The 15,125-nt window shown below is 38.1% G+C and overlaps 1 protein-coding gene across 1 annotated transcript in view; it reads right to left on the bottom strand.

Annotated features, from left to right (window-relative positions):
• Positions 1 to 15,125, bottom strand: part of Gphn (gephyrin) — a 355,924-nt gene that overhangs the window by 57,929 nt on the left and 282,870 nt on the right. The window contains 6 exon segments of the mRNA XM_038336955.1: positions 7,058 to 7,078; positions 7,080 to 7,186; positions 7,189 to 7,211; positions 8,182 to 8,246; positions 10,315 to 10,434; positions 12,623 to 12,678. Of these exon segments, the coding sequence (XP_038192883.1) occupies positions 7,058 to 7,078; positions 7,080 to 7,186; positions 7,189 to 7,211; positions 8,182 to 8,246; positions 10,315 to 10,434; positions 12,623 to 12,678 (392 nt within the window).

Consider the following 15,125-nt stretch of genomic DNA (forward strand, 5'->3'; position numbering starts at 1 on the left):
TGCTTTACACCTATGAGTGAGTACATGTGATATTTGTCTTTCTGTGTCTGGGTTACCTCACTCAAAATATTGTTTTCAAGCTCCATCCATTTTTCTCCAAAATTCAATGTCATTATTTTTTTCTGCGTGTAGTTTTAGTACTCCATTGTGTACATGTTACCACACACTTTCCTTATCCATTCTTTGGTTCAAGGGGCATTTAGGTTGTTTTCCAGGTTCTGGCTATGACAAACAAAGCTGCTATGACCATATTGAGCACATGTCCTTGTGGCACGATTGAGCATCCTGTTTGGATATATACCACAAGTGGTAAGTACTGGATCTTGAGGGAGGTTGTTCCTAATTTTCTGAGAACATCGCCACACTGACATCCAAAGGGTTGTACCAGCTCTCATTCCCCACCAGCAATTGCAGACGGAAGTGTTCCCTTTTCCCCACAACCTCTCCATAAGTTGTCATCAGTGTTTTTTTTCGATCTTGGCCATTTTACAGGTGTAAGATGGAATCTCAGAGTTGTTTGATTTGCATTTCTCTGATGACTAAGGATGTTGAACATTCCTTAAGTGTCTTTCAGCCATTTTAGAGTCCTCTGTGAGAGTTCTCTGTTTAGGTCTGTACTCCATTTTTTTAAAATTGGATTATGGTGTTCCTTTTGGTGATCCATTTCTTGAGTTCTTTGGTATTTTGGAGATCAGACCTCTGTCTGATGTGGGGGTCAGTGAAGATCTTTTCCCATTCTGTAAGCTGTCATTTTTGACTTGTTGACCGTGTCCTTTGCTTTACAGAAGCTTTTCAGTTTCAGGAGGTCCCATTTATTAATTGTTTCTCTCAGTGTCTGTGCTGCTGGGGTTATATTTAGGAAGTGGTCTCCAGTGCCAATGCATTCAAGTGTATTTCCCACTTTCTCTTTTATAAGGTTCAGTGTGGCTGGCTTTATGTTGAGGTCTTTGATCCATTTGGACTTGAGTTTTGTGCATGGTGATAGGTATGGGTTTATTTTCATTCTTCTACATGTTGATATCCAATTATGCCAGCACCACTTGTTAAATATGCTTTCTTTTTTCCATTTGATATTTTTTTGTTTCTTTGTCAAAGATCAGGTGTTCAAAGATGTGTGGATTGATATCCGGGTCTTCTATTTGATTCCATTGGTCCTCCTGTCTGTTCTTATGCCAATACCAGACTGTTTTCAGTACTGTAGCTCTGTAGTAGGATTTGAAGTCAGGGATTGTGATGCCTTCAGACGTTCTTTTATTGTGCAGGATTGTTTTGGCTATCCTGGTTTTTTTGCTTTTCCATATGAAGCTGAGTACCATTCTTTCCAGGTCTTTGAAGAATTTTTGCTGAGATTTTGATGGGCATGCATTGAATCTGTTCTAAGCTATTTTTTTTTATTATTCAGTTGGGTATTGACATTAAAATGTCTAGGTTCTGTCACCTCTCCAACCACATTTTTCTCTTTTACACATCTTTTACTTTTTCTACTGACACATGGACCTTGCTATTCCTCTGTATGATAATATGTAGCCTAACTTAGGGACTTCCTTTTGTTGTTCACCTGTCTAGAATAAACCCTCCCTCATGTGGCATGCCACTCTGGATGCCATATTTTTACTTCAGCAGGCAACCCCTAATCACCCTATCTACATCAGAAGACCAGTCAGGTCCAAAACAAGACAATAAAACTCATCTAGGTATTTTCAAGTAAAGGAGATGGGAGAAGACTTTTTAAAGACAAGGCATTGATTATAAATGTATTACAAAACTAGCAGGCAGAGTAAACAGAGAAACAGTGCTATTAAAGAGTGACTGCAGAAATCTGCCACTGTGTTCAAGGCTGTTGGAAAGTTATGAGTCTAAGAGTTGGGCTTCTCCTAATGCTTTCACATTCTTTCTACCTTTTTCATGCCATGTAATGCATCCAAACAGCAAAACCCAAAGTAGATGCTTAGTGTGGTCCATGCATGAAACCTAGCACTCATGATGCTGAGGCAGGAGGGCTATAAATTTGAGGGCAGTGGGAACTACATCTAAAAGCCTAAAGAAACTAGTATCTAGACAACAGCTCACAAGAGAGCCTAGGACATTTAGTTCCAGCTTTCACTCTATTGCAATAGCAGGGCTGGGTTGGATAAGTCTCAGCAAACATTAGTGTCTATGGACATTCTTTATCATTTTACCCCCTATTTCTCTTTTTGTTGCATTACCACTATTTGCTTACTGACTACTTCCAGTTAGAATCTCAAACTGTGTATGAATAGGGAATTTATCTTTCTTGCTTGTCCACAGACTTGCTGTATCAGAACACTGCCTGGCATTAGTAGCATAGTAAGTGGGGAGGGGTTGGGAGTTAGTGCCACCACAGTGGAGAGAGAGAATTTTTAAAATTATTTCAATGTATTCTTACAGGTAATATAATGTATGTTGAATTATATATATATATATCTATACCCCACCAAAGACTGTTTTTATCATGACATTGTTTAAAATAGCTACTTCATGGTGATTAATAAAAAAAGCAAACTGACATTTAGTCTATTTTATTACTGATTTCTAATTTTTTATGGACAGTGCATGATGGTTCCATGGATATTTGTTAAAGACTTAAATGTCAGCTTGTTACTAGGCAGCATTTATTTATTGTTGTACTTTTGGTTTTGAGACAGGGTTTTCATGCAGCCCAGGGGTCTTAGTCTTACTCTCCCATGAAAAAGGTGATTTCTGGTACCATGCACATGGACCCCAAGGTACCATACATACCTAGTGGGTTCCTACTGTAGGGTCACACTTATACTAGATATTTACTTTATAGGCAATCTCGGAGGCTGCCCCAAGATTATACAAATATATTGCTATCTACATAGAACGTGAAGTTTCTAAGCAAGGGTGATTCCTGCATTCTTAGTATGAGTCTTATGTTTTTTATACCTGAGCTGTCACTTGCAGAATGAACAGTATAGGACATAGAAGGTTATGAGGATTGTTAAGAGCATTGTTCTCCTGAATAAGAAATCTATCAGTGTCTGACGGTACCTTGTTTGATGCTATTCTACTGTCCAATATATTCTCAGATTATTAAATAAGAGAGATTCTTATTAGCTGTCCTGGAACTCATGTCATAGATCAAGTCAGTCTCAAACTGAGCCAGTTTTCTCACTATGCCTCCCAAGTACTGGGATTACAGACATGTACCACCACACATGGCCCTGGATGTCTATGGGATTCTCACATGCAAGACAATGCTCGACCAGTTAGCAATACCTCTCAGTCCTGGAATCTGAGTGTGGATCACACACACACACTACAAAAATAATAGAGGTTAAGAATGTATAGTTATGATCACTAATAGTACTACCTAAATTTTAACCTGTATAATTAAGATAAATATCTAAACATATATTGAGACATAGTTAATAATTCTTCTATTTCTTAATTTTTCCACAATTCCCCCATCCTTAATAAGGTTAGAGCTTCCACAAAATATTGGGCAGGTTTTAAATAGCTTACAGAGATATTTTGTGTGACATTCTTAAATTTATTTATTCTTTATTTTATATGTATGGGTGTTTTGCCTGCATGTATATCTGTGAAACTATGTGCATGCAATACTTGTGGAGGCTTAGAAGAGGGCACTTGGATTCCTTGGAACTGGAGTTATATAAACCATTGGGAGCTACTGTGTGACTGTTGGGAAATAAACTTGGGTCCTTTTTAGATCTCTAATGGTGGCAATCTCTCCAGCCCCTTGGTCGATCTTCTTAGGTTGCCTAAAGCAATTGTCTTGCTTGTCTCTATCTAAATGCATCCATATGGTATCACATTATGATACAAAAAGTTTACACAGAGAAATTCAAATTTAATGGTTATGAGATTCCATCTCAACGCAGTCTGAATGGTACCACAAGAAAACAAATGTCAACAACTGCTGGCAAGGATGCATGAAAGAACCAACACTTATTTACTGTTTCTGGGGTAGTAACTGGTTGAAGATACCGTGGAAATCAGTGTGGAGGCTCTTCAAAAAAACTGAAAATAGAGCTATGGTGATCCAGCTCTACCACTTTATCTGAGGACTAAGTCTAGCGCACATGGACATACCTGCACAGTCTGCTGCTGCTCGCGCTATTCATAATAGCTAAGAAGTGGAGGATGGGGAGAGCTTGGGGGAATGGGATGGTTGGGATATAGGAAGGGTGGATGTTGGGAACAGGGAATTATACTATCTTAATTAAGGGAGCCATTCTAGGGTTGGCAGAGACTTGACTCTAGAGAGGTTTCCCAGGTGTCCAGGAAGATGCCCCCAGCTAGTTCCTTGGGCAGCTGAGGAGAGGGAGCCAGAAATGTCCAGATCCTATTGCCATACTCATGAATATCTTGCATATCACCATAGAACCTTCACCTGGTGATGGATGGAGAAGAAAATGGCAGAGCCCCACATAGGAGCACTTGACTGAGCTCCCAAGGTCCTGATGAGGAGCAAAAGGAGGGAGATCATGAGCAAGGAAGTCAGGACCGTGAGGGGTGCATTCACCCCATTGAGACGGTGGGACAGAACTAACGGGAGATCACCAAGTCCAGTTGGAATGGGACTGATGGAACAGGGGACTAAACCGGACTCTCTGAATGTGGCTGACGGTGGAGGAGGACTGGAGAAACCAAGGACAACGGCGATGAGCATGAACTCTACAGCATGGGACGGGCTCACTGTGAGCCTTGTCAGTTTGGTTGCTCACCTTCCTGACTTAGGGGAGTTGGGAGGACCTTGGACTTAACATAGTGAAGGGAACCCTGATGGCTCTTTGGCCTGGAGAGGGAGGGAGTGGGGGTATGGCCTGGAAGGGAGGGGAGGGAATGGGAGGAGGAGGGAGGGAGGAGATGGAAATTTTTAATAAAAAAAATGAGGAAAAAATGTTAAAAAAATCTAAAAAAAAAAAAAGAAATGGAGGACAGCTTACATGTCCATCAATGGGTAAAGGAAATGTGGCACATAAGCAAGATTTTTTTTTCAGACATAAATATGTTTCTCCTAAGTGGCTAATAAATAAGAGTAAAGGCTAGGAAACTATAAAGAAGTCCATGAGAATATATAAAAAAAGCTTTTAGAGAGAAGGGGGAAGAACACAAGAGAATAAAGTGGAAGGAGGAAGAATAAAGAATAAAATGAGTATAGTGGGGAAGGAGGGCCAGGGAGCTTGTGGGAGCAAGCAACAAGCATGGGATCAACCCAAATGTAAAAAGAGTAAAAGCAGTACATAACACCTTCTATGTAAGCTAATTAAAGTATTTTTACAAAAAAAAATCCTGATATGTGCAGTAAAGTGTTTGGGACAAGGAATATTATGCTAAGTAAAAAAAGGCCCAGATCCAGAAGAAAAAACAATATTTCTCTCATATGTGGAGATATATGTACACACACACAGGGGGGTCATTAAAGTAGAAAGAGAACCATGAGAAGGGGAGGAAAAGATCTGAAGTGGGGTTAAGGAATGAAATATATTTGAAATGAAAGCAGAAGGCAAGACTATTTGGGGAGAGGAGAATGAGGAAAAGGGGGACAACCTACACAGGGCAGGATAGTGGCGGAGGGGGGGGGTGCTGAAAGAGAACCAAACATAATGGTGTACTATGAAAATGCTACAACGAAACAAACACTTTTGTATGCTAACTTGGAAAAGTTAATTTAAGAGAGAGAAGTGGGCGTCAGCCATACATCTCAATGAAATCCAGAAACTCATATTTAAGAGGAGCTTGCACTGTGACTGGACACATGATAGCCTTGTCATGTTAAGAGATAGTGCAAATTCTTTCTGCCTCTTTGAAAAGAGGTTTTTTTTGGTAGTTGTTATTGTTTCTAATATCTAAGACCCCAAGCCTTCAGAAGAGATATTATGTTTTACTTTTCTTTTAACACTGATTTGCTTTACAATGCTTAACACATAGAAAACATCTGCTGAACTAGAACACAGTCATAAAGTAGCTAATTTGAGTAGGATGGGGGCAACAGCAACATAGAGATTATAAAATTAGCAGCAGACATTTCTCTGCTGCTAAACATGGTGCCAGTTAGACCAGGATTATTTAAAAGCCATCTGTGTCCTATTAAATAAAAGAAATTTGTTTCATGTCAGTGATAGTTTTTAGGGATGGCTGGAGCAGTTGTATCTAATAACATCTAGAATGCAGACTTAGCTTCCCATTATAAAAATCCAATTCTGTTCTTTTGCTTTTGACTAAAAGAAGTATACAGAACATAGATTATACCCTCCCTAAAGACTTAAATAAATGAAAAATAATGCTAATGAAAGGTTACTTTTAGAACAAAGCTCCCCACCCCCAGTCTTGTTACTCTTTAATAGTATAGTGCAAAGAAATTGCTAAAAATCTTGGTAGGGTTTGCTTGTTTAATTGTGTTTCTAGAACATTCATCCTTTCACATTCCCAAACATGACTATAGAGCTTGCTGGACATTTTAACAGCCTGTGCAAGAGAGTAGTCGGGAAGGTTTTCAAGGGTTCTCAGAAAAAGATTGATTATCATCTCCTTTCCAAGCGAGGCTGATATGACATGTAGATTCATTCTGAATAGCATATCACTAGAGATACTGCACTTGAGACCCAAACCAAATACTAAGAGAATATCAAACTCCTCTGGTGACTAAAATTCACCTAGGACTTTAACAGAAGACAGGCTAGCCACGCTCCCTGTTTCATTCACTTACTGCCATCATGACAAGATACACAAACGACTAAGCACTGTGCTTCGACAGTTTACTATCTATAGCTTTCAGCTAACATTCTTTTATTTATATAAGAGTGGGGAAAGGATATTGGCTATAATATTTCATTCTAAAATGGAAGGGGACAACTTCTTAACATGTAATTTCTAGTTTATCTTATCTTTTGCATCTGAACTATGCCAAGGCCATCTTATTATTTCTCAGAAATGTGGTTCAATTGTTGAGATCCATAATTTACAATATTCCATTTGATTAGAAAACATGTCAGGAAGGGTTTTATCTTATAAGTTCTACCCTTATTTTATTTGCCCTTTTTATTACCTCATTCCCTGTTGACATAACCAGCAACCACTGGAAACTTATTAACTTCAACCTCTGTGACACCCACAGTTGCAAGGAGACCAATCTCTGAAGGGCCCATATGGGTTCCTTTGGCCAAAACACACTCTCTCTTTTAATGTCATGGCCAATGGGTCTGAAGCCCAAGCAGCAGAAACATATGCATTAGGGATAAGATTGACATTTTCTTCAACTCAGAGGGAAACTTTAGTATCAGAGAGAGGAGATAATCAGGGAGAAAAGTTCAGAAATGAGTCAGGAGTCCAATAATGAAGAGATTTCTAAAATTCTAAGTTATTAAAGTTATATCACACTATAAAAGAAAGAATAGGAATTATATTTAAGATTGCCTAAACAAGAATGTTACATCTAAAAGTTACTTTATATTTTTCTTTTATTGTATTATAGTTAAAATTACCAATTTCAAATTTTTCTTTGATACAATGCAAAGATTTATCTAGCAGCATGAAGAGGTCTGTAGCTGGTAACTCTGTGACAAGGAGAATGATGTTAATAAGGTTGGAGTGATTTCCATGTAGATGCCTTAGGTTGGTCCAGATCTGAGGCACCTTAGCCTCCTGCCATAATACTGGGAGAAGCATAGCTTTGTTACAAAGGTATGCTGGGAAAATTGATGGAATTGTGTAACACTTTCTGGTGTAACAAAAATAATTGAAACTGTGCGTAATATTTTATGTAAGAGAGAAACCTCATCTTTACATGCAAGGTACAGCAAATTATTACATTATTAAGGGTGGTTGAGGAGGGTGTTACTATCAGCTACTTGCATAAATGCCTGATCATCTCTATTCCAATTTCTGGATAATCTAGGAGTTGGGACAGAGTAATTTTGGATCAGCTACAAGTTAACTGTAGGTACATGTATTTATAACTTTATTTTTTCTTAATGTTGAATTTGATAATTTTATTCATCTTTACTATTTTCATTTTAAAGGCCCGATAGACATGGGATATAAATTCAGAAAATTCATTTTGCTTAAGAAAAATGGCTAATTGACATAGCTGTGGGTTTACAATAATCATGCTCTCCTGAGTTTATGATCATGTAGAAACACAGGGGAGCTATTCATTCTGTATTGATGAACTTACCGGATTATCTTGGCCCTGGCCGAGCCTGCACCAGAATTCGCACTTCAAGTTCTTCAGTACCCTATAATTAGAGCAGGTCATATAATTTCAAATAACAGTCGAATAGAATTTCTGATCAATAAGAATGAGCTTCTCAGATACTTTTATCATCAGACAAGCCCATAATATACACAAATACTGAGGGGGCTGAAAACCCATTAGCAGACTATTTGAAAAAAATAGTGTGAAACTTTTAAAGAGACTCCTGAAAAATTAGGTTTGGTGCTAATAAATACACTAAATAATTAATCCAATTTTCATAGTTTAAAAAGTACATCCTAATTTCAGTTAAGGGCTTACAGCATGGCAGTAGATTTCTGTAACTTCATGATAACCATCAATTTTACATTCATGGACTGTAAATAATATTGTGATACTGGAATTGTGTCTTGTCATCTCATAGTTGGAGGATGTGTGTGTTCTGGATTTCAATGCTTTGTAGGCTTCCCCAATGTTAATAAATCTCTGCTTGAACAGTTTTAAGGGAAGGCAATAAGATCTTTATGCCAAAAGTCGAATTTTATACATGACGGAAGATAATCTCCAGACCAAGGAAGGTGGTCATTTCTTAGCATGGTTGTATTTACTATTTACTTAATCTATAAGACTATATATGATTTTTATGCTGGGTGGTGGTGCACGCCTTTAATCCCAGCACTTGGAAGGCAGAGGCAGGTGGATCTCTGAGTTTGAGGCCAGCCTTTACTATAAAGCAAGTTGTATGACTGCTAGGGCTACACAGAGAAATCCTATTGTGAAAAACAAAAATAAGAATATATATTATTTTTAATCTGCTTCAAAATATGATTCCTCAAGCTTCACAAAATATGTATAACTACCAGTCATTAAAACTGTAAAGAAATAAAATGTTCTTAGTTTTTATTCATGACTAATAGTCCTGATTTTTTTTTTTTAAAACTATGTGCAGGAGTGCTTTGCCTGCATGTATGTATATGTACCATGTGTGGACCTGGTGCTCATGCTCAGAACATGGTGTTGGAAACTGGAGTTATAGACAATTGCGAGTCACCATGTGTGTGCTGGGAACCAAACTTGGGACCTCTGCAAGAACTAGAAGTACTTTTAACCAATTAACTATCTCCAGCCTGTGCTGCTAATGTCAGTTTGACCTAAGCCTGGGTGACCTGGGAAGAAAAAAACCTCTACTGATAAAATGATTCCATCTATGGGTATGCTTGTGAAGTATTTTCTTGATTAATGATGTAGGAGGGCCCAGCTTACTGGGGGTGGTGCCACCCCAGGCATGTGGAGCAAGCAGGTTGAGCAAGCCAGCATACAATGTTCCTCCACGGCCTCTGCTTCAGTTCCTGCCTCCAGGTTCCTGACTTGAGAGCTGCCCTAATACAGAAGTACTGTGACCTCTAAGCTGAAATAAGCCCTTTTGCAAGCTGTTTCTGCATGGTGTTTATCTCAGCAATAGAAACATAGCCAGGAGAAGCTCCAATAGCCTGGTTTTAATAATTGCTGTTAGTTTCATTGAGAAAATGGCCTATTTAGATCCTGTAAATGTCCTTTATTTTAGACAATGCAGAGGGAATCGACACAAAGTCAACATTTCCAGGCTTCTATTTGATGAAACAGTTTTTTTTGAACAAAAAATCAGTGGTGAAAGGGTCATTTGATTCAAGAACTTGCTCAAATACTCTCTGTTAAAGTTCTTTATATTAAATTCATATTCTTTTTTTCATCTTTAATTTTTAAAATTTTTTTCCATTAAAAAATTTACACTTCTTCCCTAAATTCATATTCTAAGAACGCCTTCTTCACACTTTATCAGAAGTTAGTCTCAATAACAAGATATCTCAACCTAACATTAATATCACTATTCTTTTATTGTGAAGTAATTCCTTGTTTGCATGTGAAAATTCTCATGTTAATAACAATAACATAAAAGTCCCTTCATGCCAAAAGATTTTCATTCTTTAAGGCAGTTTATGTACTAGAGCCCTACATATTACAGTGTAAGATCCCGAAACCAAAATAACAACATTCATACACTCCAAAGCCCAGGTTAATCTTATGAACACTGAAAAATCTAACAATGCCACAGCAGCCTGGTAGTGACATACATCATCTGATTCCCTGATAAGTTCGGTATCTTCCACTTGCACTACTGCATCAGCACCGCAGGGGATTGGAGCACCTGTTGTAACCCGCATCACTTGTCCTGGCATCACTGTCTGAGTTGGCTGGAAGTACAAACATAAAAGAGAGGTTGTTATTTAGTTACTGCATGGGATAATCTTCAGGGGATAGATCATTTTTAAGAAACAATGAAAAGTCTTTTAGTTCTTTTGTAGACCAGGCTGGCCTCAAACTCACAGAGATCCTTCTGCTAATAACTGAACTCCTAAACACTCTAGGTAACATATTAAATTTATTATATATTCTAGAATTTAAGTTCTACTAAGGCAAAAATTTATTTTTGGTTGCCTCTGCAGATACCCTATTGATCTCGAAGCTCTGATCTGGCCCAGAAGACTGACCTCTATGGACTATTCTTGGTTTATCATGCACTTTTATAAGTCCCTAAATAGACAGGGGTTAAGGTAATGTGTAGAAGGATGATACCAATAGTAGCCACCCTGGGGTCCTTATTTAAAATCCAAACAATGAGGTATGCTGTGGAACAATGGTCTTGTATCCTGCCACTTTTATTATTTTAATAAAATGCTGATGGGCCAGTAGCTAGGCAGCACATATAGGCAGGGTGACCAGGCATATATATATATATATGTATATATATATATATATACATATATATATATATACACACACACACACACACACACACACATATATACACACACACACACACACACACACGTAGGCTTGGGAGAGAAAAGAAAAAGAATAAAATCCTTAAAATAAAAAAGGAAGTGGTGGCATACACCTTTAATTGGAACACTTGGGAGGCAGAAGTAGGTGCTTCTCTGTGAGTTCAAGGTGTAGTGGTACACACCTTTAATCCCAGCTCTTGGGAGGCAGAGGCAGATGGATCTCTGTGAGTTCAAGGATAGCCTGGTTTACAGAGTGAGTGCCAGGACAGCCAAAGACACACAGAGAAATCCTGTCTCCAAAAGCCAAAAGTTAAAAATAAAAAAATAGAGTTTAAAATAAAGCCACGTAAAGATGAAAAATACACAGAGAATCTGGATACTGTATGTTATTGTGTTGTCTTTAAATTGTTTGATGGCTGAGGAAGGAGCAAAAGCTGTTAAAAACATTAGATTATAAATGCTGCTGGATTAATTCAACATGTATATTTTGAAAATGCCTTGACTTCAAAATTTAAGTCAAGGGTATGTCACTTTTCCATAGGAAATGAGAGGGCATGGATTCATTCTGGGCTAAGAAAAATCAGGTTTGATCAAGGAACACCATCTGAGAAATCTCTGACAGGAGCGGATGGCCCAGATGTCTAAGTTCTATATCCAGAACAGTTTCAAGACTGCTGGCTAAGATGATCAAGTCTCACAGAATATTCCAGTCAGGACTTGACTATAATTCAAATTTTTCTTTAGGTCCCCATAAGATTATCAATGTCCCCAATCAGCAGGAAGTAGCCTAGAGAACTATGCCTACATTCCCAAAAAACGGATTATGGATGTTTGCCTTTGTTTAGAATGTTGGTTACAAGTTATTATGGATAATGGTCAGAAAAAAGCTAAACAAAGGGCATTAGATTCAGAGTTCTTGTTTTGAAAAGAAAAGGGGGGGAAGTGTTGTGGGACAATGGTCTGTATCTTGTCACCAGTACTATTTTAATAAAATGCTGATTGACCAGTAGCCAGGCAGGAGAATTCTGGGAAGAGGAAATGGTCAGTTTGCAGTAGTCATCCAGACACAGAGGAAGCAAGATGAAAATGCCTCGCTGATAAAAGATACCAAGTGATGTGGCTAACACAGATAAGAATTATGGGTTAATATAAGTTATAAGAGTTAACAAAAAGCCTGAGCTAATAGGTCAATCAATTTATAATTAACGTAGGCCTCTGTTTGTTTCTTTGGGAGTGAACAGCTGTAGGACAGGGTGGGACAGAAACCTTTGTCAACAGAGGTACTTGTAGTTCTAGCCAGAAAGTCAAAATTTGTAGGAAGAAGAGTCACTCAATCATAGGGCTAGAGAATGGCTATAATGTATGCCTGTGGAGGATGTAACAAAATTATTCATTGTACCATATATTGATAGATGTAGGTTCTTTAAGTAATTTTTATTGTTGTGGTTCACATGGGACCTTCCTTTTATCCCTTGGACAGTCTTCTGACTAATACGTCTTTAAGACTTCCGCAATGCTGATACTTGATACTTAGAATTGAATGCTCAAAGTCTGTGAAATAGACATCTGCAGTGTCTTTCAGGCTTCTGAATCTCACCTGTTCACCAGCTTGAGATTCCCCAATGATGAAACGATCTCCTGGACCATCAGCAGCTGTGAGATGGAACAGAGTCAAGAATAAATATCAGCATGGACTTAGAGCAAGGAAAAAGAACCTAGTATTGAGATTCCAAGACTTCATGTTCTTGGAACATGTTAAAACTATGTTCAGGAAAGTTGAATACATTTCTGATTTCCTAAAGTAGACAAAGGCCTTTCTATTACTAGTTTGATCTTTGGTATTTAATAGATTCCAAGCATCAGCAGAAGTGGATCTATTTGCACGCTTTCTTGGCATCACTGGAGATGATCTTCATACGATGCCATCCTTCCCATACTTGTGCTTTCTAACATGATGCTCATTTGACTTATCCCTCCAAATGACATGACCTTACCCATGTATTTAATAATAAGTACACATTCATGGATAAACACATCACTTTGCACATTCAAAATTCTCCAATTTCTTGTGACTTTTTTAACTCCTTAACGTTTTCTTATTTATTTAAAATAAGAAAATCAATGGATTAGAAATAATGCTATCAATGAGCTGGAATAAACAAGCTTACTGCATCTATTTTCTACTTAGTATATCAGTGCTAGAACTAGGGACTTGCCATACCAGGCAAGTGCTCTAATACTGAGTTACACTCCTATTTTTGGCTACTTATCTTTATTTTTATGAATGAACAGTATTTATTTAAAATTTTTTTTGAGACAGGATCTGGCCCTAGATGGGTCAGGATGTGCTATGCAGATCAAGCTGGGCTTGAATTTGAGGCAATTCTCCTACATCTGCTTTCTACTTTCTGAGATTATAGACATGTACCTCATGTAGGCAAAATTGCTTAAAAAATGTTTTGAGCATGATTGTGCATTTGTGTGTTCAAATGTAAGCACATGTGGATGTTAGAGGATAACCTTTCTTAGTCCCTTATTTAAGACAGAGAATCTGTCATTTTCTGGCCATATATGGTGCACTACTTGATCCTCGAGCTTCTCTTTCTTCCTCCCATCCCCTGTAGGAGACTTGGTATTAAAGACACTCATGCATGATTCCTGAGGCCGTGAGCTCAGGTTCACAAGCACATTTACCTACTGAACTTTCCCCCCAGCTTTTAAAGTCACTTCTTAAACTCAAAAAAGAAATCCAGAATTGGAACAAAAACAAAGAAACAAACTTTTTAGCTGTGTGATGGTGGCACACACCTTTACTTCTAGTACTCAGGAGGCAGAGGCAGGCAGATCTCTGGGTTCTCGGCCAATCTGGTTTACAGAGTTGGGTCCAGGGCAGCCAGGGATATACAGAGAAATCCTGTCTCAAAAAGTCAAACCAAAGCAAGCAAGCAAGCAAGCAAGCAAGCAAGCAAGCAAACAACTTTTTTTTTTTTTTTGTTTAGTCTCATCCATTCCTTCTCCAGTGCCTGATACATATAATTAGGTAATGATTGGGAAAAAATTCCTAAAGAATACCATTTTTTCCTGATACATTATTATTTGGGTGTCAGATCAATACTCCTGGCAATGTAAGGCCTACTAAACATCTTACATTTTAAAGGAAAAATATGGACTCATTTTATTCATTCCTTCCTTCATCTTGTTTATCCTTTATAGGAGCTCACTCTGTAGTAGAGGGTGGCTGTAATTCAGCATGGAGGCCACAGTCCTTGGACTTGTAATGGTCTCACCTCCACCTGCAGAATGCTAGGATCCACAGTCAAAATATTGCTTATGAGTCACTTTTATTCACAGTTGACTTGCTACTTTGATGTAGAGAGGGACAATAGTTAACACTGGATCCCTTTTATGTTGTGTCTTGTCCTTTATAAATAGTATCTCAGTGAATTCTTAAAGTTTTATATTTTTTGGAAACCTATGATATTAAATTAGATTTTGCTGAAATGCTGTTTTTATGATGTCACTTGTATACGTTCATTAAAGAAAAAAAAAACCTTTGAACACCAGGAAATTTGAAGTCAAATGGATAGAACTAGAAAAAAAATCATCCTGAGTGAGGTAACCCAGACTGAAAAAGACAAACATGGTTTGTACCCACTCATAAGTGGATACTAGCTGTAAAATACTATCTATCTATCTATCTATCTATCTATCTATCTATCTATCTATCTATCTATCTATCTATCTTTTTTTTGCTAGATCCACAGACCCAGAGAGGCTAAGAAACAAAGAGGGTTCATGGGTGGACACCCATATCTCCCTGGGTAGGGGAAATAGAGATTTCGTGAGTGACTGAGGGCGGATAAGGATGGAAACTTGAGGGGGAGAGTGTACTGAAAGAGACTACTGGAAAGGGGAGGCATTTTGGGGGGCAGGTAGAGCTTGGCAGAAGGGAATCTAAAAGGATGACACCAGCTAAGATTCCCAGTAATAGCAGATATATAGCCTGAACTGGACATCTGCAACCAGGCAAGTCTTCAAGTGGAGGGAGAGGGAAATCAACCCAGTCACATTACCTTTGATTTAAAATTGTTCCTTCCTAA

Source organism: Arvicola amphibius, chromosome 7, assembly GCF_903992535.2.
Source record: "Arvicola amphibius chromosome 7, mArvAmp1.2, whole genome shotgun sequence".
Lineage (NCBI taxonomy): Eukaryota > Metazoa > Chordata > Mammalia > Rodentia > Cricetidae > Arvicola > Arvicola amphibius.